General features: G+C 45.3%; 1 protein-coding gene across 1 annotated transcript in view; it reads left to right on the top strand.

Moving 5' to 3' along the window:
• The window catches only part of LOC311237094 (astrotactin-2-like), a gene marked incomplete at both ends in the record, with an annotated part of 130,440 nt that overhangs the window by 74,444 nt on the left and 28,859 nt on the right, over window positions 1–27,137 (top strand). Inside the window, one exon of the mRNA XM_084324900.1 lies at window positions 1,164–1,305. Within this exon, the coding sequence (XP_084181026.1) occupies window positions 1,164–1,305 (142 nt within the window). The remainder of the gene's footprint in view (window positions 1–1,163; window positions 1,306–27,137) is intronic.

Raw genomic sequence — 27,137 nt, 5'->3', positions numbered from 1 at the left:
ACCGAGAGCACGGCTTGCATTGGAATGTGTTTGCGGGGAAACCTCCTATACACAGAGCTCTTTCTGGGAAAAGGTCAAATCATTCATTCGTGCAGTTCTTTTTCCTCTCTTCCGCAACCTTTCTTACTATTCCCTTGTGTCCCACCAGCCAGACTCACTCGCTATGTTTATACGTTGGCCCATGTATCATAAGCTAAAACTAAGCTGCCCTTTACCTCTTGTAGAAATAGTTGGAAATCCAACCGTTTGAGAGCTTTTAAACTGTTTTGACAGCTCCCCTCGTTTTTTTTTCTCCTCTTTTTTTTCCATCGACCCCTGCGAGCGTTGGAAAACCGGTGTGCCGCGTGCGTGTCTGGACGGACGAGCGCACGTCGCTCTGCCCTCTCTTTCCTTTTTTCCTGTAAGAAGCCGACATGAAAAGATATTTCACAACTGTGTGTGTGTGTGTGTGTGTGTGTGTGTGTGTGTGTGTGTGTGTGTGTGTGTGTGTGTGTGTGTGTGTGTTTTTTCTGTGTTTTTTTTGCGAGACACCAGGTGGTGCGCGGTGAGATATCACTGTGTAACAGTACCGCTAGCGCGCACGAAGGAGAGCGGGGTCCTGTTTTCTTACGCTCCTATAATGTATCATGTGTAGAGGGGGCCGCTGCCAGAAAAAAGTCATATTTAATTTAGCCGCGGGGCCCCTCGGCGCCATAAAAAGATGGCTCCCGCCGGACCCCAAGCAGGGGTGAAGCTCGGGAACGGCTCAGACAGAAGAGTCAGATGGCACGGCCTCTTCTCAAAAATAATAATAATAATCCATTCATGACTTACCGTAATGTGTTGGTTTTCTCTTGAAATGTGAAACGTGTGAACTAAGGACACCTCCTTGTATTGTTTTGTTTGGATTTTGTTAGAAAATTAGAACGGCGGGAAGTGATGGTGACATTTGACAAGATGAGTGCAGAGAGTTCCTCTCTCTTTTTCTCCCTGTGTTTGGCCTGGTGTGCGTGTGTGAGACAGGAAATATCCTCCAGTCAAGTGGGATTTTTCTGAGAATATTAACTCTCTCTCTCTCTCTCTCTCTCTCTCTCTGTCTCTCTCTCTCTCTCTCTCTCTCTCTCTCTCTCTCTCTCTATCTCTCTCTATCTCTCTCTCTCTCTCTTTCTCTCTCTCCCAAACAGGTGAGGTTCTCAGTTTAGTGGACGACCTGTTCTCCGGTCTCAGTTCCTCCTGTGTGGTCGCTGGGAGGAGGGTTGCAGACCATCCTCACTCTGTGCTCTACTCAGTGGTCTTCAAGTGCCTGGAACCAGACAGCCTCTACAAGTAAGTAACACGCCCTGTACCATAACCCACCTTTTTCCAGTTTTACCTTCATCAAATGTGTCTACTGTATATGGTTTTACAGAGGAGAGGTCACCCCCAGGATCGGCCCCATCCTGTGTATTTCTAAGCAACAAGGACGCCGCCAGCCGGTTGATTTTGTCTTTCAACTTCCTATGAGCTTGTGACACTGTATAGGGATAAAGTCTTCATAGTCTACTTGCTCTGTTCCCTTACACCTTAACACACTCCCGGCCAACTACCACACATATAACGTTATTGGGAGCCAGCGGTTGCCGGCCAAAAATGCATTATATATGTTTTTGACTTGTTTTCCCTTTTATTCGATTTTAATACCCTATTCAATGTCAGGGAGCTGTATTTTTCCTGTAAAAGGCATACCGGGAACTCCGAAGGTGCAGTACCGGCCAGATCCTGCTAGTGGCGCTGTATCGAGACTGTGGTGGGTTATGTCGTTCGACCAAATGGACATAAGATCTACCAGATGGCGATCAAATAATTGGAATATTCTTTTTGGAATCCCACCGGCCACAGGTAAGAACAAATTGACATCAATTTCAGCTTGATCGTGGAAGGATTTCATAGCCATCCCCCTGATCAGCGTATGTTGTGGTAATAACGAATACCATTATTGGCAATCAATTAATCAGAAACGACCCCCCCCCCCCCCCTTTCATGCATTCATGATGAAACCTAATACCTATCATATGCATTTAATTTTTTTATTGTAGCGTGTGTGGGGGAAAAATCATACGTCACTACGGACTCAACTTTCACTGCTATGCTGATGATACTCAGCTCTATCTCAGCACCTCACCATCCTCCCAGCTCCCTCCACAGTCCTTAGTCAACTGCCTCCACGTCATAAAAACCTGGATGTCACCCAAACTACTCAAACTCAACAGCAAAAAAGACATAGCTCATGGTTGTGGCCCCCAAGGCACTGCTCCGGAAGGTTGGAGATCTCCTCCTCCACGTTGACGGCTGTTCCATCTCAGTTGCCAGGGTTCTCACTCACACCAAGCCCTGGCAGCATATCACCCGCACCCTCATCCACCTCCACTGGCTCCCAGTCCACTGGCTCCCAGTCAAGTTCTGCATCACTTTCAAACTCCTGCTCCTCACCTACAAGTCCCTCCATGCCCTCACCCCCCGATACTGGGTCTGATCTCCTCCACCAGCACACTCCATCCCGGAACCTACGATCCTCTGATCTGGGTCTCCTCTCCATCCCTCGCACCAGGTTGCGGACTTTTGGTGACAAAGCCTTCAGCGTGGCGTCCCCTACATTTACATTTACATTTAGTCATTTAGCTGACGCTTTTATCCAAAGCGACTTACAAGTTCTGTACGACAAACCATCAGGAAGGGCACAACTCTATCAGCTGAGTAACAATGTTCATCAAAGTGTTGAGTGCTACAGTGTAGGTTAGTTTATTAGGACAAGTGCATGACAGTATGGTTAGTTAGGGTTAGATCATTTTTTTTTTTTATTTTTTTTTCAGATAATGGTTGAAGAAGTGCGTCTTTAGTCGACGGCGAAAGATTGGACGTGTTTCGGCTGTCCTAACTGGGGTGGGTAGTTCATTCCACCATTGTGGGGCAAGGATTGAGAATAGGCGACTTCTCTTTGATGACCCTCCCGGAGCTTGGATAGGAGTAGGTCTGAGGCGGCCAGAAGATGCAGAGCGTAGGGGTCTTGAGGGTGTGTAGTTAGAGACCATTGACCGGAGGTAGGCGGGAGCAGTTCCCTTTGCCGCACGGTATGCTAGGTCGAGGGCCTTGAAGCGGATTCGTGCAGCAATGGGGAGCTAGTGCAGGTCCCTAAGAAGTGGGGTGACATGGGCCGACTTCGGTAGGTTTGAGATCAGGCGGGCCGCTGCGTTCTGAATGAGTTGAAGAGGCTTAGTGGCAGTGGCCGGGAGGCCAGCGAGCAGTGCGTTGCAGTAGTCGAGGCGGGAGATGACTGTTGATTGGACGAGGAGTTGGGTGGCTTCTTTTGTCAGGAAGGGGCGGATCCTTCTGACGTTGCTCAGGAGGAATCGGCAGGTTCTGGTTGTCGCTGCGATGTGAGCAGAGAAGTTCAACTGGTCGTCGAGGACAACACCAAGGTTCTTGGCGGTCGGGGACGCGGTCACAGCTGCATTCTCGACTGTGATGGAAAGGTCGGTCAGGGGGGAGGATTTGGCCGGCAGGTGGAGCAATTCTGTTTTGCTTAGGTTCAGTTTGAGGTGGTTGGTCGTCATCCAGGCGGAGATGTCGGACAGACAGGCCGAGATCCGCTCAGAGACGTGGATATCTGAGGGAGGGAAGGAGAGGAAGAGTTGAGTATCGTCGGCATAACAGTGGTAGGAGAAGCCATGAGACATGATAATGTTACCCAGTGATTTAGTGTAGAGGGAGAAGAGAAGGGGTCCTAAAACCGAGCCCTGGGGGACACCCGTCCGCAGGGGGCGGGTGGCCGACAGGGTCCCTCTCCATGACACTTGGTAGGAGCGGTCATTGAGGTATGATGACAACCATGTCAGCGCAGAGCCAGCCACTCCCATTCTTGCGAGGGCCGCGAGGAGGATCTGGTGGTTGACTGTGTCGAAGGCTGCAGATAGATCTAGGAGAATCAGGACAGAGGAGAGGCCTTTCGCTTTTGCTAAGTGAAGTGCCTCTGTGACCGCAATGAGGGCTGTCTCTATGGAGTGACCAGTTCTGAAGCCTGACTGATTAGGGTCTAGGAGGTCATTCTGTAAGAGATAAGCAGTAAGTTGGTTGGATACAGCACGTTCAAGTGTTTTAGAAAGGAAGGAGAGAAGAGAGACAGGACGGTAGTTGCCTATGACGGTAGGGTTCAGGGATGGTTTCTTTATGAGGGGCGTGACTCTGGCTTGTTTTAGGGAGGTGGGGACCACCCCCGAGTTGAGTGAGGAGTTGATGGTTGCAGTTAGGAATGGGAGGATGTCTGGTGCTATGGTCTGGAGGAGTGGGGAAGGTAGCCGGTCCAGCTGGCATGTAGTCGGACGGTTCGACGTTACCAGTGTCAGGGTCTCGGCTTCTGTAATGGGAGAGAAAGATGACAGAGTGAAGGATGAGGTTCTCGATTCAGCATTTGGAATGGGTGGGGGTTGGGAGAAGGAGCTGCGGATGTTCTCCACTTTTTCCTCAAAGAAGATCGCAAAATCTTCGGCAGAGAAAGATGAGGGAGGGGGGGGTGGGGGGGGAGTGAGGAGGGAGGACATGGTAGCATGCAGTTTGCGAAGATTCTTGGCAGAGGCCTCGATCCTATGGTGAAAGAAAGAAGCTTTGGCATTAGTAATGGTTTTGGAGAATGTTAACAAGAGGTTGTGATATGTGTCGATGTCAGCAGTGAGGCGTGACTTTCTATACTTCCTTTCAGCTGCTCTCAGGACCTGTCTTTGTTCTCTCACTGGATCTGTCAGCCATGGACTGGGTGGGTAACGGCGGGCAGGTTTCTCAACGAGGGGACAGAGCTTGTCGAAGGAGGTTGCAAGGGCTGAGAGGAGGGTGGAGGTTGCCATCTCTGTGGAGAGAGCAGAGAAGGTGTCACTCAAAGGTAGAGCGGACAGTATGTCAGAGGAGAGGGTGGAGGGGGATAGGGAGGGCAGGTTGCATCTGAGTGAGACGGTTTGAGTTGGGGTGAAGACCTTTCGGTTAAGCATGAGAGTTAGTGAGAAGGATATGAAGGAATGGTCAGATACATGTAGGGGAGTTACCGTGGTGTTAATGCTGGAGTTACGGGAAAATATGAGATCCAAGGAGTTGCCTGCTTTGTGGGTGGGAGGCATGGCAGTGGGAGTCAGGTCAAATGATTGTAGGAGGGAGACTACTATGACTGACTGAGATGAGTCAGGCAGGTTGAAGTCGAACTCTCTCCGCCCTGAAATCTGCAACGCCTTAAACACTGCTCTCAAAACGCACCTCTTCACCAAGGCTTTTCCCCATTAGTTAATTTAGATTAGATTAGGTTCATTTTTTCCCTACTTCCCTAGCCCTATTTTTTTTTGTGATTGTGAAGTGACCTTGGGTTTCATGAAAGGCGCTATAGAAATTTGATCTATTATTATTATTATTATTATTATTATTATTATTATTATTATTATTATTATTATTATTATTATTATTATTATTATTATTATTATTATTATTATTATTATTATTATTATTATTATTATTATTATTATTATTATTATTATTATTATTATTATTATTATTATTATTATTATTTATTATTATTATTATTATTATTATTATTATTATTATTATTATTATTATTATTATTATTATTATTATTATTATTATTATTATTATTATTATTATTATTATTATTATTATTTGTATTATTATTTGTATTATTATTATTATTATTATTATTATTATTATTATTATTATTATTATTATTATTATTATTATTATTATTATTATTATTATTATTATTATTATTATTATTATTATTATTATTATTATTATTATTATTATTATTATTATTATTATTATTATTTGTATTATTAATAATTGTTTAAATTTATACATTCACCCAGCTCATTAACACATTGACCGCCGGGAATTAGTCGGGCCCCGCTCTAGCACTGCCACGCTTTAAAAGATAGGAGTGCATCACCTTGTTTGTAGAGCTATAACTATATTCTATATTATAGCTATGGATACAATAATATGGCCCATTTGACATCACCTATCTATCGTTCAATATGTCAAAAATAATAAAATGTTCCATCCCGTGTTATACCGTGGTGAATATAAGTATGGTTTTCTAATTCTAGAAATGCTGAGTTAAAGCCGTATACGTCAATTCCACTATAGACGTTGCCGTTTCTTGCCTGTACACGCTATTATTCCGAAATCAAATCTATATCATAGGTATTATGTTCCATCATGAATGCAGGAAAGGGGGGGGGGGGGGGGGACATTTCTGATTATTTGATTGTCAGTAACGGCATTCGTATTGAACACTAAAAACAATTATCCGCCAGATCGGTATAAAAGCATTGCAGGATCAAGCAAAAATGTACATCAGATCGTGCTTACCTGTGATCAGGATTATTCCACAAATAATATTCCAATTGTTTGATTGTCATCTGGTACATGGTCCACGGCATAATCCATCACAACATATGGATCGGGGATATTTGACGCGCTTTAATGGAACCGGGAGAACCGTTCGCCTCGCCCGACAAGGAAAAATGAAACCGGAGACATTTGGCCGTTCCACAGGCCAAGATACAAGGTTACAAAGGGTGCTCGATACCGCCGTCTAGCTGGATGTGGCCGGTATTGCACTTTGACCTCAGACTGACCGATGAATAAAAGGAAAAAACTATCAAATAATGAGTATACTCGTTGTTGGCATTCAACAATTGGTGCCCAATAACGAGTAAACTCGTTGTTGGTGGGGAATGTGTTAATATCATTCTGTAACAAACGCATGTCTATGTACAGTGAGGGAGACAGGCTCTCCTGTCCTGTATAAACGTGCGTACACACAAATTTGAACGACAGCTCAGCAGAAAATTAAACAAACCATTCACATTGTTCACAAGTCCCTAAAACATTTGTTTTGGATTTGACAGCATGAGAAATAGGAGGTATGGTGTCGAGACCATGTGAAGAGGGTTATTTGCTGAATGCGCACCAGTTGTTTCGGGCATTGCCCGGAGTTACCTTCTCAGACATGTAGCATGCAGTGCCCACTTGCTCTCTGTGTGAATATTGCGAACAACTTGTGTTCGGACATGGGATAGATTTCTCATTACGCAGATTTAAGAAATTGGGTGCTGGGAGGGTAAACTCTGCGCGGAATAATTTGCGTTCAGACATACAGCCCCTTCAATTATTTTGTGTCCAGTGCATGTCCGAAAGGGGCTACAGGCTGTACTATTTAGATATTTTATAAGCCAAACTGTACGACCCCCCCTCCCCTGCTCCAATAGAATTTCTGAAAACTGCATGGTATAAACAGGGAGTCCCGTGTTGTGAATGCTTTGTCCGATCTGCACCAAGCCTGACCCATGTTTGTCATACTGATTGATTGATTGATCGATTGAAAACTTTATTAACAGATTGCAGAATGGGTACAATACAGTACAGCTCAATACTAACAACTGCTAAGAGGATGAAGACCAGAAAAATACTTTTGTCTTGTTTACATAAGGGTCCTCCATTTTCAATTCATCAAGAAATTGTGTTCACGGATGTTCCGTGAAGCAGTATCACCATTGTTGATACATAAAACATGGAATTGCAGCCTGGGACTGTTCAGACTGGTTATATCCGATAGGCAGCTCTTGTTTCTGTCATCTACCCAGTAAAATGTGGAGTGTGAAAGTAAAGTGTGGAGATTGTTAAGCCTTGGCGGAGGTCTGCACTCTCTGGAGTGCATTCTTCTTGTTTTAACGGTTTTTGTTCCTAGTGCTGTTAGTGGTGGGGTTGTATCATTCCAATAAAACAAAACTCACCACCGCACCAGTCAGAGCAAATGTCCGTCAAAATCGAGCAAGCCTGTTTCCCAGGCTAGATCAGGTCCTACTCACCTTATCCTGTGGTGTTGCTATTTGCATGACTTGCAATTTGTTGCAACCCAATTGACTTCATCCTCTCTCTGACCGCATTTTATGGGTTCAGTATTCCCATTACAAAAAAATAAATAAAAAAGCCCTCCTTGTTGTGGCTTTTCCTAAACAAGGATAACTGGACAAATATCAGTCGTACCACATCCTCCCCCTTGGGTGTCGACTATTCCCATTGGAAATAGTATTTAGTTTAGGGAGGTTTTTTCCCCCCACCCTGCTAGAAAAACAGCTGGACCAAGTTAGCCCAGGGCGGCATATTTGGGTATGTCACCGTGGTGGAAGTGGTGTGGATGCTGTTATTGTTCCGTTTGCTCGTGAGGGCTTTAGCGGCGCGGAAGACGCGGTCATGGTGAATAAGTGCGGCAACGTAGCAGTGAGGCCGCGTTTGTCAGAGGCGCTGACCAGCCTGTCTGAGAGTCTGGGGGCGGTTAGCCAGTAGACCAGTCTGTCTGCGGAGAGTCTGGGGGTGGTTAGCCAGTAGACCAGTCTGTCTGCGGAGAGTCTGGGGGTGGTTAGCCAGTAGACCAGTCTGTCTGCGGAGAGTCTGGGGGTGGTTAGCCAGTAGACCAGTCTGTCTGCGGAGAGTCTGGGGGTGGTTAGCCAGTAGACCAGTCTGTCTATGGAGAGTCTGGGGGCGGTTAGCCAGTAGACCAGTCTGTCTGAGAGTCTGGGGGCGGTTAGCCAGTAGACCAGTCTGTCTGCGGAGAGTCTGGGGGTGGTTAGCCAGTAGACCAGTCTGTCTGCGGAGAGTCTGGGGGTGGTTAGCCAGTAGACCAGTCTGTCTGCGGAGAGTCTGGGGGTGGTTAGCCAGTAGACCAGTCTGTCTGCGGAGAGTCTGGGGGTGGTTAGCCAGTAGACCAGTCTGTCTGCGGAGAGTCTGGGGGTGGTTAGCCAGTAGACCACCCTCGCCCAAGGTTCCATGGGCATTACATGCGGCCATAGCTGTTGTATGATAACCACCGTAACACACCATGCGCTTTAGGGCTGTCCTCCACTAAAGACATTCTACTAATTCTTCTAATACTCAGGGACATTGCTGACTTAGATTCAGAGTTGAGATAAATGTGCAGCATGGACTTGATAAGTTAAGATAAGTGCTCAGTGGACTTGATAAGTTAAGATAAGTGCTCAGTGGACTTGATAAGTTAAGATAAGTGCTCAGTGGACTTGATAAGTTAAGATAAGTTAAGATAAGTGCTCAGTGGACTTGATAAGTTAAGATAAGTGCTCAGTGTGGACTAAATTTGATTTGATTTTGATGTGATCTTTATTTATCTCAAACACAACAAACATACAGTACAAATCACAGTAAAGACTAAATGTAAATATAAACAAATGAGTCCGTTTTCATCCATAGAAAAACAAACAAGTATGAGTTTGAGAAGGGGCAAAAGGAAGTACAGCTTATCCTGCCCTTTTCTTACAAAATCATAACATTTTAAACAAAACTCTCTCACTACCTAAGAAAAAAAGGTTAAAAAACAAGACAAGCATATTTTTTTGTTTTGAAGAAGGCAAAACATTCCCTGAGAGCAACTATCTTTTTTTTTATCAAATTGTTTTATTTCTCTTTCTTTTTCACACAAAACAAGACAAAACTCAACACAGTAATAATAATAATAATAATAATAATAATAATAATAATAATAATAATAATAATAATAATAATAATAATAATAATAATAATAATAATAATAATAATAATAATAATAATAATAATAATAATAATAATAATAATAATAATAATAATAATAATAATAATAATAATAATAATAATAATAATAATAATAATAATAATAATAAACAAGACTTCACAATACAACAACAACAATAATAGCAACAACAACATTACAATACATAGAATAATAAAAATAATAAAAGCTGAATAAAACAGAATATGAAATATAATATAAACATAAAGCTACTTCCAAAGACATTTCACAAACAAAAACAACAAAAGGCTATTCTTCCCCCATTCCCACCCCCACCGCAGGACCCCTCAGGACCAGCACCCCGATCCCGCCTCGCCACTAGATTGTGGCCTTCACTCCTGAGAGCAACTATCTATAATATATCAGTGCTTTTTTGTATCTATTTTTTTTAACTGTGCAATGTTATTGCTCTGTTTCATTTCCACTTGTAGTCCATTCAATAAAACTACCCCACAAACTGAAAAGCACATGCTTGCGGACAGTAGGGTATGTTAAGTTACGCTTCCTCCTTAAATCATAACTTTCCTCTCTGTCCATGAAAATCCTTTGTATATTACCTGGCAATGAATTGCTTCTGTCTTTAAACACGTTTTGAGCAGTTCTAAATTTAATCAAATCAATCAAATTTAATAAATCATAAAGTCTGCGACTTTAAAAACAATTGATTAGTATGCTCACCATACCCAGCATGATTTATAATCAGTATTGCTCTGTTTTGTAGTGTGCATATCTTTTGTAAGGTGCTTTTATTGGTATTACCCAAATCTCAACAAAATAGGTTAGATTCATGAGGTTTATTCATCACATGCATACACAAGACATATAGTGAAATGAAGGTGGCCATGCCCGCTTCGATTGTTAGATTGTTAGATGGGGTAAAATAAGCATAATATGTATAATAAAATGTGTGCAATTATTTCTGATTAACTCATTGACCACCACGCTGTTTTCCCATCTCTACTCAATGGCACCAGCGTTATTGACCATTCTCGCGATGTTTGCGGACCCATCGTGTGTTCTGTATTATAGCTATGGAGACAATAGTGTGGCTCATTCGACAGGCATTGTTTATAGTCCAACACTGACAAACCAGTTCATTTCTACATACTTTAGTTTGTGCGCTATTCCACGCTAAACATCGCCCCTTTCCAAAAGAATATTTTTCTAGATTGCGAGATATGACGTGTTATATGCATATGCCCAAATCGTTCGGGTTGTTTGCCTGAAACTCCAAATATAAAAAAATCAAAGGTATATACCATATATATATGTTTCTTCACCTCAAAACTGCGATCGTTACCAAAAGCATGTTTTTGGTTCGGTAAAATACGACAGTGTGATCAATACAAAAGCATGTTTTAGGTTCGGTCAAATAGACCTAAAATAGACCTTACCTTAGTCAGAAGGTACTCCAAAATGAATAATCCCAGTCGTCCCATCGCGATCGCAATTACTTGTGTATATGGGGCATGACTATCATACGGGAAACAATAGGTTTGAGGCGATCAAATCTCAGACCGATTGCTGTGTCCTGATTCTCTTCAGCCAGATTCATAGAGAGAGAAAGACCCAGAGACCAGAGACCCAGTTCAAAAGGTAGGCGATACTGCCACCTGTTGGGATTCGATCGCCATTGCAATTTTAACGTAGGCAGCAGTGCCAGGGAGACACAGGGAGGTCCGCGCGAGTGTTTAGAATGGGGATCAAAGGAAAAAGATCAAAGGATCTAAAAACGAGAAAACTAGTTTTTTGCACTGAAAGGTTGGATTTGAAACACGAGAATACTCGTTTTTGGCACAGAAAGAGTTAAGGGTGTGTCTCTGTCACCTGCCCAAATCACCCTTCTCATGTTGCAGAGATATTCTGCACCATAAAGAACTTAAAGGTGCTTGGAGACCTCCGCAAATAAACCCTCTATCTGCATTTTGGCCTGTTTCTCTAGTCTTTTAGTCATTTGAGTGATTCTAAACTTTTGAAACACACACACACACATACAGTACACACATACAGAGGAAAGAAAGATTGTTATCTTGACGGACCTGCTCCGCGTCTGACAACTGACACAATCCTCTTTACAAGAAAAGGCGAGGGTGTTTTAAAGGGCATGAGAGAGACATATATCCATTGAAAACACTTTTGCCCCAAACTTCCCAAAGATCTGGAAGCCAGTGGTCAGGTGTTTGAAGAAACGCTATTGAAATACTTCTGGTGTGCTGCCAAGATCAGAGATAAGGACTGAATATCTGATATCTAACCCTAATTATTAGGGGTGTAAAGGTACACGTATCCGTACCGAACCGAACAAGTTTCTGTGTGTACCGTACCGTACCGAACGGCTGTGTAGTGTACCGAACGAATACAATGGTATGTTAACCACTAACGACCATCCACCGGGGGCTGTTTTTTTCACAATCTAATATAATAATAATTATTATTTTAATAGTCGATTATTAATTTCAATATAGAATATTCGTTGACAGCCCTACAAGTACAATTAGTTACTGCACACTAAATCACCCCTGAGTGGAACATGGAAAGCCAAACTTCCCCCCACTGTACCGAAAACAGTACCGAACCTTGACTTCAAAACCGAGGTACGTACCGTACCGTGGTTTTTGTGTACCGTTACACCCCTACTAACTATATATCTGATATCTGATATCTAACCCTAACTAACGATAGGTTATGACTATAACCAAGTTCTGTTAGTTAGGGGCGATGCTTGGCATCACTACTGCACTATCTCGCGTACGTGCACGCGTACTGAATAAACCACAAATGTACCTCTAATACCAGTATTAGTCTGACCACACCCCTCATCAGCTTACCTTCATAAGCAGGTGTGTGGTCACCTGCTCTCCTCCTTCCCAAGCTATCACCACAAGGTGAGGACAAGGGCTGCAGCGGTCGTCTGATGCCAAGCATCGCCCCTAACTAACAGAACTTGGTTATAGTCATAACCTATCGTTCTGTATCGTTAGTGGCTTAGCTTGGCATCACTACTGCACAAGGGAGGCCAAGCGGAGCCACTTGGCTGACAAATACACCCCGCTGACAGCCCCCCAAAACCATCAGAACAGGGAGGGCCGAGCCCCCCCGACCCCCCCTAATGGAGGGTATCCCCCCTATTAGAGGCTTCACGGGAAGGCGACGGACCCGACCGTGCGAAGAGGCACTCAAGCAACTTAACGCACAGGGTGAGCAGACCGTGGCTTGACCCCACGACTACACACACGCACAACCCGCATGCCACCCGGGAACGAACGGAGGAACAACCTCGTTACTGCCCCCAGAATCACGGGGCCAAGGGCAAACCCAACCCCGTGGCAAGGCCGTAGCAGCGGAGCGCGAAGGAAGACCCAGACCCACCAAAAGGACTGGACTCCCTGGAATGGGGGCCCGGAGAAGTCCATGATGCCAGCATCAAGACCCCACCAGGTGGGCACGTAGTGCCCCGCCCCCCACATCGCCAGCGTATTCGGACAAAGGCCCCTCAGTTACTGCACCTGGTATTCCCAGGCGGAATCCCATCCAAGTACTAACCAGGCCAGAACCTGCTTAGCTTCCGAGATCGGACGAGATCGGGCGTGTTCAGGTTGGTATGGCCGTAAGCCGAGCGGGCCCCGTCCCCCCAATAGTACACCGCCTGGCACACTGACCCTGCAGAACAGGCAGTCAGCATGGCCGTAAGCACACAAAAAGGTTAACCAACGGAAGCAGGCAGCGCACCGGGGAAAAACCAGGCAACAGGCTGTTAACCCTAGCCTGGAGACTGCGGACGAGACAGGCGCCAGAGGGGACAGCTGAACACAGCCGCCCCGGCGGAAGGAGCGTAAGCTGGCGGTGTTGCATGACCAAGCCTCCATTTAAAAACCCCCACCCAGAGGGGTCGAGGCAGAGAAGGCTGACACGATTGGCAGACGTCATGAACGTGCAGGGGCACCCTCAAACGGTGAACCCGGGAGTTGACACTGCTCCAACACACCAGGGAATCAACCACCTCGGTGTTACCCAATGCGGTGGTTGTTCCTATAACCCCTCAAGAAAAAACTCCAAAACACACCTGCGGGCATACACCGGCTATACCGCAGTACAAGTGTTTCAGTTTCCAAAAAGGGTTAACCCAGGCCTACGGGTCGCAAACATCACTTCGGACCGGGCCTGGCGGTACGGGAAGCACAGGGTCACCAGAGGAGGTCAAAAAACCACCCCCACAGGCCCCTCTTCGCCATGCGTGAGAGAGGAGCGAAAAATAATGGAGAACCAGCCCCTAAGCACACCGTACCTGGTATTCCCCGGCGGTCTCCCAACCAAGTACTAACCAGGACCAACCTGTGTAGCGGCCGAGATCCGACGAGATCGAGCGCGTACAGAATGGCATGGCTGTAAGCCATGACGACAGTGCTGAGTAAAAACATACCCAACCAGGGTCTCCATAGCGCTTAACCCTGTGACACCCAGACCGACCCGGCATTTTTCCCCCTGAAAAAAGCCCAAGTCCCTCAGGGTACCAGAACAGCAGATCTGCATCCCCGGCGGACAACGGGTTCAACTGATCTGGACCAGCGTGACCAGAACCAGTCCCGTGCCCTAACCATGCCGACATGCCTACTCCAGGAGAAGGGCAGATATGCGTGTTGATCTTAACATGAAAAGAAGGCGCCACCCAGACGTTCGGACGAACCGCGCCTGGTGGCCCACCCCAAGGGCGTGAGACCCCACTACATATGTTCAGATCCATCCCGTCATCATCCCCCAGACATGAACGAGAATCCGTCGACAACCCACCCAGGTCATGGGATGTGGTCGTCGGAAGAGGAAAAACCCCCATCTCAGTTGCTTTATAAAAACGCTGTTTCAACCACAAGCAACCAAGGCGTGCCAGTCAATCGCCTGTTTACAGCGAGCTAGCACTATACGTGCGTCGGGACACACCCCCATCAATGAACAGGCTATTTAGACCTGTCATTGAATCCCCAAGGCGCCCAGGGGAACGACAAGAGGGGTGTGACACTCCCTAACTCCAACACTTCTGGAATAGAAAGAAGGAAGCATCAACAGTATGTATCCCAGTCTACACAGCCGGGGTAAAAAATGTTCACATTTTTACATCCCACCACCCTCCCATAGGAAAGAGACGGGGATCCCCAGAGAGACTTCCCACGCGAGCTGTACAGATTGAAAAGAATATATTGCACCTTGAGCCATGTAAAAAACTGGTTTTAGGGCCTGCGGGGAAGAGGCACTGAACCCATACACACTCAATAAACGAATTGAATCGAATATACATACAATAGAAAAGGACCCTTCTAGAGGGTCCACTCACTTTGACAATCTGAGGAGGAAGGCTCTGTACTCTGATGGAGGCTTCCTCACATGGAAGAAGGAGTCCGAACTCACAGAAGGCCTGAATAGGCGCTTGGTGAGGAGGAGCCCTGACCACCCCCCCTGAAAACAGATCCATCACATGGACCTGAACAGCACACGGAAGTCCTACCAACAGAGACGCGCACGGTGACGTACTCTATGGCGGGGGAATTCCTGCGGTGCACACGCCCAATATACCAGGCCGTGGGACCAGGAACTCCCTCCCCCCCCCCCCCCCCCCCCCCGTAACGTGCCGAACCGCCACGTGACGGGAACCTTGAAGGACAGGGGGTGTACCCCTGACCGACAGAACAATGGGGAGAGGAAAGGTTACCAGTTCACCCCTTTACGACCCCACACCCATGATACGACGTAACGACAAAAAGAGAATATGACACAGTCATAGTCAGCTCTATGAAGCGTTTCACAGCTCCACACAGCGCATGAGCTAACCTGCTATCTGATTTTTACTAAGGAAAAACACAGAATAGAGAGGGCTCTAAGAACCCCGGTCCAACATACACATGTGCTTCTGTGGCCAGTACAACCCAGTTGTAGGTCACATGACACACACAACCCATCATCACCTACAAAAAATGGCAAAAACACTCAACAGAGGAACGCCGTTTTTTTCATAATGAGAGAATACATCATTCTTGATTAGTATCGACCACAGGCCTTGCTAAGCACACATGACAGCAACCAAACCAATTTCCCCTTAGGAAATAAGTTTCTCCAGCAGATTTAGCACAACCTCAGCAATCAAGCTAAGAGTTACATCGTATCCCTACCACACAAAAGACACAATTAATGCACAACATGTCTGATAGGAGGTGATAAAGTCCCCATGGAACCGGGGGGGAAAAACACAATCCTCCTATTTTACCCTCAATACGGCCAGTTAAAACAGGAAAACCTGTTAATGTGTGAACACACTGCTCATTGTCATTACAGTCTGAGAAAGAACATTCTTTTACTCACTTGTCACCAAGCATAGCTTCATAGGTTAGTTGCCTTAGTAGTGAGTACACGGTACACATAAACACCATGATGTTTCTCACACAACAACCAGATCAATACATCACGATCTGCACGGAGAAGCTAACTGCCAGTGACAAAAACAGCTCACACATAACCCGCAACGTATCCTAAATGTATTGCAACAACACACGTTTTGGGAAAAAACACCGTTATTCACAATACATTTAGCAAAGTAAAACCAGAAGACGTGTTATGAGGTCTGGTCAACCCCGTACCTACCCGGAACGCAGATCAGCGAAGTGCAGTCACAAGACACCGTAGAACACAGCCGTCCTGTGTTGTTCGATCCGGGCAGCGTCGCCGCTCCAACCAGTCGCTACAGTCCTTTTTGTTGACGCAATCCCCGTCCAGGCTCAGGGCAGGGTCGACGAAACATCCCCTGTCAAGGATGACGTCGCGGTCAAGAGTGTAAAACATGTTAAAATCAAAGCACGTTCAACAGAATAGCATCAAGCCAACGGCGATCAGAAGCGAGCTCCCGGCGGCGCGCGAGAAGCTAAGCTACCCCGCGCCCTAATAGTAGGCCTTAAGCAGGCCATGCAGCGATCCAGCAGGCTAACGCAGCAGTTAACAGCTGACCGGCTAACCGTAAGCTATGAACATGTAAACAATGACATAACACTCACCCAGACAGGCCGCCGTTCTGAACCTCTCCTCACTTTTTAAGAGAAAAGAGAAAACAAGACGTCAACACCGCTTCACAACGGTGACATTACCACATCCGACGGAAATCAGCACAGTACCAACTGGCCTGTGTAGCTGACTTTAAACATGAATCTGCCGCTATCGCACATTACATGCACATATCCCCTCGTGAAGGAATACTCTCATTTGGATATGAAAGATGGGGCCTTAACACGGTGACAGAGAGAATCCACTCGTCCAGAACACACAGGGATCACCAGTGTCAATGGTCGCGGCCCACTATAGTTAAAACTATAATGGTCTTCAGACCAAGGTCTTCTGTCGCCTAGGTGGCTAAACAAAGGACCCTAGCCTGGGGCCGGTTTCCATAAACTTTGTCAAGTAGCCCCCATAGCACTAACAGACAAGTGGAGCCCGCCAGCAAACACTACTCACCCAACCTGGAACGCACCGCTTCTCACAACAGCGGCATGTCCGACAGTTCAGCTGTGGCCTGACAGGTTTCACCCCAACAAACACAGCAAGGAACTGCAGTTGAGAAGCATGCAGCGGCGTGCTCCCAATACGAAAACCGGTGGAGGGTTTTTAGAATGATCATCATCTTCCAGACACTCCAGTACGAAGACAATATCGCCGTATTTTCTCGAAAATAGTGAGAGAGAAAATAAAGATATGATGTCAACGTATCCTTGTTTCCCAAAGCTGTTCCTAATCCAATTTCTTCCATCATGGTGTCAAGGGTGGGGATCTACCGAGGCACCTTTTCCTTGTGGTGAAAGCGAGAAGGAGGAGAGCAGGTGACCACACACCTGCTTATGAAGGTAAGCTGATGAGGGGTGTGGTCAGACTAATACTGGTATTAGAGGTACATTTGTGGTTTATTCAGTACGCGTGCACGTACGCGAGATAGTGCAGTAGTGATGCCAAGCTAAGCCACTAACGATACAGAACCTTACTGTCATCATGCACTTGTCCTAATAAACTAACCTACACTGTAGCACTCAACACTTTGATGAACATTGTTACTCAGCTGATAGAGTTGTACCCTTCCTGATGACTTGTCGTACAGAACTTGTAAGTCACTTTGGATAAAAGTGTCAGCTAAATGTAAATGTAATGTATATATTGAATTTCCTCAATTAAATTTGAATTTCTCCAAGGGGATCAATAAAGGAATATCTTGTCTTATCTTTTCTTATATCTGAATATCTTCAAACATATTCTCCCACCTATCTGTTGCATCACGTCTCAGGACTTGCGCACTGTGCGTACGTCTTCAACTCTGAGTTTATTTATTAGTCAATAAATTCATAAAACTTGAGTTTCCTGCATGCAATAATGCAAAAGATTAGATTAATATGTCATTATACAAGTACAGTACAACGAAAATAAGTTTGGCATCCAACCAGAGTGCAAATGTAACAATAAAGTGCATAGTAATATACAATGTACAGGTGATTAAACTGGGTATAAAATATATGTAATACTACTAGGTGTAGTAGTATCCGTATCAGATGTATGTACAGAGTTTTAATACCAATATATACAGTGCTACAGGTATAAAGACGATCGTAAAGATAAAGTATGGCCGTGGTCATACTGGCCAGCAGCGTAACTAGTAAGAGTAGGTAAGGGATATGTACAAATATAGATATAGTATCTACAGATATGTAAAATGATTATCTGCAGGTATGCACAGACAGGTGGATAGATATTATATATTCTCTATATGGAAAAAAATATATATACAATATATTCAGTATATATATTAAAGCGCCTCATACTTAGTAGAAGTGCACTTATCATAAACCGAGCCCTAATGAACTCACACAGCACTGAACTTAAATTGTCATGGTGTGAAATGAGCTGACTAGTCATGTCTGCTGTGTGTGTGTGTGTGTGTGTGTGTGTGTGTGTGTGTGTGTGTGTGTGTGTGTGTGTGTGTGTGTGTGTGTGTGTGTGTGTGTGTGTGTGTGTGTGTGTGTGTGTGTGTGTGTGTGTGTGTGTGTGTGTGTGTGTGTGTGTGTGTGCGTGTGTGTGTGCGTGTGCAGGGGGGGGGGGGGGGGGGGGTTAGTTAACAGACCACCTCTTTGGTTGACGGTACAAGGGGTCTCGTGGGGTCATAGCCGTTATGGTGGCGGCAAATGGTCATCATCACCATAACACGTCCTGCACTTATGGCACTGAGCATAAATCACTGCCGTATGCAACAAATCGACCTCTTCCTTACGGAACAGAACCAGACCCTGTGTGACGTTGCAGGCCGTGGTAAGCTCTCATTAGCCGAGCATGTCGTCTCCACTGTTCTCATGAGCCAAAAGCAAACGCGACTAAACACGGGTGCGGGTGATCCTGGCGCCTACGTCGTATATTCTCATATTATGATTCTCATTTGTTTGTTTGTCCGTTTATTTGGTTAGGAAAGGATATGTTTACTGTCATTCTAAGTAGGCCCCATCACTGTTCAAATAAAAGCCCTATTAGTAAGGAAGTGGAGAGATAAAAAAGAAAAGAAAAACAGCTGAGTCCACACAGACGTAGAATCCTGAAGTCTTCCCATGAGTGCTCTCTCCCCATGAGCCATGCTTATACAGCGGTAGCCCAGAGCCTCTGCCAGAGCCCTGCCTTTATGAATCTATACATCATCACAGTTGGATACTTTTATGTTAAGCTGTTAAGATGGACATCTCAGACCGGAAACACGTTTGCCTTCAGAGGCACAAGAAGAGCAGTGCTCTTCTCTCACAGGGGGGGGGGGGGGGGGGGACGTCACTCTGATGAGCGTCTGATACCAGCATTTAATTCTCCCGGGGTAAATATCCACCTGCCATCCCCTTCACGCCTTGAAATAAAGGTTAGGAAGAGCAGCCGCGCGGGGCGAAATAGGCAGGCCCACAGATGGGGGGGCTGGGGGGGTTGTAGTCGTCCACACACAGGAGGGACACGGTATCTCCTCCCCCTGAACTCTTTCACCCAGTGAATGGCGTTGTGGGTTTACGGCCACCGTGTTGGGTCTCCCACCTGAGCTTTGTTTCGGCAGACACATAATCCGGGTTTACGTTTTGAACAGGGATCAGGGGGTGAATTGTACGAACGGACGCTTCATTTGGACGGGTGCATCTCGGTGACTACGTTTTACACGCGGCCTGGCGATTGGCTTATCCTTTCAAACCGGATCAAAGTTGTCCGAGTACAGGTGGCTGTTGGTCCTTTTAAATCTGTATTAAATCCTTGTATATGCTTCCTTTAGGCCTCCTCATCAATAAATTCACCGGCATTAAATATCACAGCTACTTTGCTCTTTTAAATGATAAGTTGGAGAAACTTGCCTGCTCAGCATTGAGAGTTGGATGGGGAGTAACTTCCTCCAGTTAAATGCTGAAAAAATGGAGGTGCTGATCGTAGCAGCTGAGAAGACTTCAGCTAGAGTGGCCACTCACTTGGGGTCCCTTAAAGACAACATACGCCCCCATCTGAGAAACCTGGGTGTTGTCTTCGACCAGGCCATGAACCTAGACAAACATGTCAAAACACTCACACGCACCTGCTTTTTTCCACCTCAGAAATATTGCAAAACTACGCACCATCATATCTCACTCTGAATTATAACTGTCCGTGCATGCTTTTATTTCCTCTAGGCTTGACTACTGCAACTCACTTTTCACCTGTCTCACTAAATCATCACAAGGTCAAAAAAATCATGTCACATCACTCCCATTCTGGCATCCCTGCACTGGCTCCCGGTACACTATAGAATTCACTTCAAAGTCCTCACTTTCACTTTCAGAGCACTCCACGGTCAGGCCCCTATCTACATCACTGAACTCATCCATCCCTACACCAACACCCGCTCACTCAGATCTGCCGATCAGCACCTCCTGGTGGTCCCCAGGTCCAGGCTCAAAACAAGGGGTGATCGAGCCTTCGAGGTGACGGCACCAAGGCTCTGGAATGCTCTCCCCCTGGACATTTGAACTGCCCCCTCAGAAAACTCTTTTAAAAAACAGCTAAAAACACATATGTTTAGACAGGCCTTTGGTCATATATAGGCACCCTTTTTGTCCTCACTGTTCCTATAGTTTTTAATTAGTGACTGATGATTTTATTAAAATTATTTTATTCTATTATTTTATTTGGTTTCACTGTTTTTAACTGCTGTCTGTTGTTGTCATTTATTTCAGATTTTTGTTTTTATATGCTAGCTGTAGTGTAAAGCACCCTGTGCATTCGTGCTGTGAAGGGTGCTATATACATACAGGTCATTCATTCATTCATTGATTGATTGAAAACTTTATTAACATATTGCAGAATGGGTACAATACAGTACGGCTCAATACAAACAATTGTTAAGAGATGCAGACCAGAAAAATACTTTCATCTTGTTTACATCAGGGTCCCCCATTTTCAATTCCTCAAGACACATGACATACATGACATACAGATATACAGTACTGTTTCATCAAGACATTTATGACATACAAGACAGTATACACAATATACAGTACTGTTTAAGAGAAAAGACACTTTCGGGGCCATTCGCGTATATATAAGTTATTGGGCGCCAACGGTTAACACTTTCCCGGCCACTTGGATGCGTCTAATATAACTCTAGACGGCCAGCATATCAAAACAGACTTGCATAGTTCGTGAAGCTGTTTATAGAGCTAAATCTATACTTTATAGTATTGCTATCTGTCCATTCTCATTGTCAATTGAGACCATAAACCGTCCCTTCAAAATGGCTTAAAGAAATAATTTTTTCATCAATACGTTCTCATTTTATAGCGTCTTGAATATAAGCGTCCGGCTAGGATATTTCCTGAAAGGCTGGATAAAGGGCTAATAGCTACTAACGTTATATCCAATCGCATTTCGGTTATACAGAAGCTACAGTTAAAACTCAAAGTGCATATGATCCGTACGATCCTCAACCATGAATGCATGAAAGGAGGGGGGGGGCGGGGGACGTTGTTTCTGATTACTGATTACTAATAACCGTGTTAGCCTCAGTAGCCACATTCATTGATCGGCTGGTTGAGTATGTTAACAAGGCCTGATCAGCGTGTAATTTACGTGAAAAAGATCTTACCGTGCGCCGGTTGGATCCCCCAGAGCATTTCCCAGTTATCGATCGCCATCTGGTAGATCGATATGTCCATTGGCTAATGATAAATTCCTTTACTGCATAGTGAAATCCGCATCCCAAAACGTATTCCGTGCAACAGGCTATAGGGATCGCTTCAGGTTAGTAGAAAACAACATTGGAAATCCAGAAAAAACAAGACAACTTCTGCCACAGGGAACACTGCATTATCAACATAGGATCTAAGAGGATATGGCCGGTAATGCACTTTTTCGAATTCAAAGAGTAGGGTACATCTGCAGTGCCGCTCGGCAACCTTGAATAGGTTATTAAAATGGAATAAAAGCCAAAACAAGCTTCCCACGGACATGTCCGTGGTCGGTCCACAACCGTTGGATTCGAAACACGGATATATACGTCCTTGGCCGTCATTGTGTTAACGGCCAAAAACGTATATGTGACTTGCTCTTACAAAATCAGTCACATTGACCCGAAAATACATTTTGATAAATGTCATGATGTCATGTATGTTGTGTATGTCATAAATGTCACTATGAATTGAAAATGGGGGACCCTGATGTAAACAAGACAAACCTCTTTCTCTGGTCTGCATCCCCTTAACAATTGTGTGTATTGAGCCGTACTGTATTGTACCCATTCTGCAATCTGTTAAATAAAGTTTTCATTCATTCATTCATTCACACACACATACATCTCATAAACACATACAGTACAAGGAATGTATAGGAATGTGTATTCGCACACATATATGTATATGCTTACACGTGGCTATTGATTCCTTGTACTGTATGTATTTATGAGACAGATGTGTGTGTGTGTGTGTGTGTGTGTGTGTGTGTGTGTGTGTGTGTGTGTGTGTGTGCGTGTGTACACACACCTGCATGTGCATATACACAGATACAGTAGAGATACTGTAATATAAATAAATTACAACATTAAGTAACATCTCTAATAAAGATGACAGGTGACAAACCAATTTTTTTTTGGCTCAAGTGAAAAAGTAAAGTGGTAAAGGTAGAAACGTTTGCATGTCTTGGTATCTAGGGACATCTATGAACCTCAGTGAATGTATTCCCAGTGTCAGAAATATTGTGTCTATTACTAGGCCAGGCTATAGCTAGATGCTGAAATCGAATGTCCCTGAATGTTTTAAAAGAAAAATATATACATTCAAAGGGGAAAAAACTGTACATTGGAGGGGGTTGGGTGGGTGGGGGGTTGGCGGGGTTTGACATTTTCCTGGGCCAGTTTCTAATTGCAGCCACCCGTAGGTGCTCTTTGAGAGCGGTTTTGAAGGCGGGTAGGGATTCACATTATTTCACGGCTGTGGGTAGGGCGTTCCACATTGTTGTGGCATAATTGCGAAACGTGTTTAGTCCCTTGTTTGAGCCGGATCTGGGTTTAACATGATTTGTGGAACTCCCTCTGGTGTTGTGGTTGTGGAATTCACTGACCTTTGGGAAGTATTTCGACATGCACATGGTATCTTAGTGGTGTAGTGTACAGGCACGTTGGAACAGGGGGTGCGGGGGGAGCGGCAGCACCCTCTCTTGGCAGCTTCAGTTACTGCACAAAAGTAAAAACGGTATTTTTATATACTGTAACATATATAATATAAGTTATTCGTTTATCATGCTCAAAGCACTTGACTTCACCATTACACTGACACACTTGTAAATACGTTAATTCTTGTTAGATTGCCCGACTGTATTATTTTCCTCGCTGTGTGAAATACTACAGTTGCGTCTGAGGGGAGTGGCCACTGTCTGCAGACAGTGCTCCCTGTCTCGGGTGTCGGAGAGGAGACGCACAGATGAGAGAGGAGATGAGAATGAATGAATGAAAACTTTATTTAACAGATTGCAGAATGGGTACAATATACAGTATGGCTCAATACACACAATTAAGGGGATACAGACCAGAGAAAGACGTTTGTCTTGTTTACATCAGGGTCCCCCATTTTCAATTCATAGTGTTCATAGACGCACCAAATCAATTGTATCTGAATCGGGAGATGATCTTCTCTCGTCACAATTGAACTTGTATTTCTCCGTCGAACAAAAGCTGGCTGGCAGTCTCATTGAATAATATACGCACTCCGAAAGTCTATAAACTTGTGCATAACGGAGCAGAGGTCCCCAACCATCGGGTCACGGACCGATGTAATATAAAACACTTAATTAGCCGTGCATTGATAATACAATTGGTATCAGCTGTGTAACGTCTTAATTTAGGCGCGACAGAGTCGTTGTAGGAGATGCATTCAATCTAACATTGAAGCTAACCCATATATAGAAATGTGTTGGAGATGGAGATGGACTTGGAGATGGAGCCAAGTGAGGTATTCAGAAGTTCAAGTGAGGTTTGTTTGTTTTTATTTCTTCAGGCTTGAAAAGTCAAAATAAAACAATTATTATGTTCTTCTCGTTTGCCTCACGTCTCACGTCATTTTCAGTTAAAGGGTCATTCGAAATAACTTATTTCAAAGCCATTCTAAACAACGAACGTTCCTCTCACGGCGTTCTGGGGGAAAAAATCGGCCGCACCCCCTGCCGATTTAAAGTTCCAACGTGCCTGGTAGTGTATCTTTTAGACCAGGCCCATTGCAAGTTGCTGTACTCTGTCGTCTACCATCCTAGGTTGTCAAAATGGGCAGGGGTAAGGTGGGTTTTAGGAGTAAGGTCAAGCAGTTGTCTGACCTGTTTGTTTTGTGATGTTTGTAGTCTTGTTTTTAGGGCCTTTGAGGTGCTTTGGTACCATGAGGTGCTCCTGTTAGAGTCTTCAAGGTATTCCGGTACAAGAATCTTGTTTGTTGGTTGACTTTTTTTATTACATTGGTTGTCACAGGAAAGATTTGCCTCTAGGATGGAACCCAGGTAGGTAATTTCATCTTTCCTTGTGACAATATTGTCACCCACTGTAACAGAGAAGCCGTTGGCCTTGCTGAGTTTGCTATTTGATCCAAAGAGAATGGACTCTGTTTTACCCAGGTGTAATGATAGTTTGTTATCAGTGAGCCAGGTGCAGATTCTGCCGAGTTCGGAGCTGGGAATCAGTGCAATGTATCATGTTTTGCATTATCATGCCCCAAAAATAGCACTTCTCGTGTCCGTTGGCAACATTTCCGAGGCGGAGGGGACCGACGTGTTGCTGTGCCTGATAACCCTCCCTTCTTGTCATGTGGCAGGAACAAGGTGTGGCCCCCCTCCCGCTAAAAACAGTGTTGTTCACATGTGAAATAGTTCTACATGTGAGTAGACTACAGTACTTAATTGTCTGATTACAGTATATCCTCCAAAGGTATGTCTATCTTTTCCTTTTTTTTATATACACTTTTTCTCCTCTTTTTTCAATTTTTCTCCCATCCCAATTTCGCTGTGCCAATTCTCCCCTCCCCTGTCTTGAACGTTGCTCGCATATGCCCCCCACTGGCCGGCTGTAGGGAGGATAGAAGCCTTGCATCACGTGTCCCCTCCGGTACACGAGGAGGCAGCCTGTCACATCTTTTCACCTGCCTGCGCGCGGACTCTCAGTGGCGAGGTGTAACGTGTGGGAGGCTCACGCTGCCCCCGCCATTTCCTGTCTCTGCCGTGCAGGCGTCCCCCAACCCACCTGTAGGGGTCGCTGTCCACAACGTCCAGATTACCACCCATCGACTTCCACCCGCTAACTCTGCCAATTGAGTTAGTATGACGGCCGGCCCAAGCCGGAGGCGGCGCCGACAGCCGGAGTATGTCTCTCTTTTCCATGATGCTAATCGGTAGTCTATCTCACAAATGAGCACGTATAGCGGCAGCTCTTCCACCTGTGCATAAGAGTGTGTTTTGGCAGAGAGCGCTTTACCTTAACTGGCGAGTTGCCACCTGGCGCATTGGATGAAATGCAGGCGTCGGACTCGGTTGACGATGAGATCATCGTCGCGCGCGCGGGTCGGGTTACTCCACTCAGACCCGGGTGTTTATACGAGGTTGTTTAATTTAGAAACGGGACTCAATCAGTCTCTATTAATGGGTTACCAGGTCGCGTGCCAACGGCGCCTCTCAGGTAGGCCGCTTCTCACCGGCTGACCTTTCCGCCCGCGCGACTTGTGCAACGACGAGGCCGTACCAGAGGGCGCGCAAGAAAGAGGGAGAGAGAGAGAGGGAGGGGGGGGGGGCAGTTTACTACTACTTTGTGAACCTTGGAAGCCTATAGCGCTTCCACGGCCGGCGTAAGAGGAGGAGGTTATCTGTGTCAAAGCAGCCCCTGCATCCTTGTTGTTCCCAGATAAGAGGGTCGATTTACGTCGGTGTTACGTCTGAGGGAACACCTCCGCACGGCCCGGCTCAGCCTAATCACCATGCTTGATAAGACACTCCGCGAGGGGGTTGGCTTTTACACTTGATCTTTTTTCCAAGGTTGCCAGAGCCTCAGCGTTTCCCCTTCCCGCGCCCCCAGAGGTGCTGCCTCTCTCCCCCACGCCATTGTCGGAGAGAGAGAGAGAGAGAGAGAGAGAGAGAGAGAGAGAGAGAGAGAGAGAGAGAGAGATGAGAGAGGAGAGAGAGAGAGAGAGAGAGGAGGGAGTCCGCACCTTGACATGACATGACAAGAAGGGAGGGTTATCAGGCACAGGAACACGTCGGTCCCCTCCCCCTCGGAAATGTTGCCAACGGACATGGCTCGAGAAGTGCTATTTTTTTGGCATGATAATAATGCAAAAACGTGATACATTGCACTGATTCCCACGTTCTTCCTTACCAATCCCCCCCCCCCCCTAAAATGTATTATGTAAATGCTTTAGTATGCTTTGGTGTTACTATAGAAACAGTAGTGTCATTACTTTGCACTATAGCACTGATGATGACCTCAATGGAAAGGTTGTATAATGACGACTGGACAACTTAAAGGCATCCCCCTTTGACCCATTTATACCTAAAATGCCTGCTAATAATCCAATATATAGCCTGCATATACACACACAAATGTGTTTCCCGTTTCAATGGGTTTTAAGTATGTTTGCACAAAGCTTGGTTATACAAAGCTAAGTTACACAAATTGCATGCTACTCGTTACAGTTTTATAGCTCTGCATTTGTTACAGTTGACCAACAGTAAACCCGGCGGTTTCGGCGTGAGCATCCTCCTGCCCTCTCACCTAAAAGCTCTCGCTGCTCTTTGGCATGGAGAGCAGAACCCCATGTGCTGTGATACTCTTCACAGTTTAGAGTCGGCAGACAACCCTCCTTCATCTCAGTTCCAAAACCGCCAAAGGCCATTACCTAAAGAATGCTATAACACCGTGTCAATCATTCATTAAGCTTTTCTCACAATATGGTATTCTTTATGGTGATTTATTATCGCATATCTGAGG

This window comes from Notolepis coatsorum (assembly GCF_963971535.1).
Source record: "Notolepis coatsorum genome assembly, chromosome: 11".
Taxonomy (NCBI): Eukaryota; Metazoa; Chordata; class Actinopteri; order Aulopiformes; family Paralepididae; genus Notolepis; species Notolepis coatsorum.
This window is presented reverse-complemented; position numbering and strand designations above follow the sequence as displayed.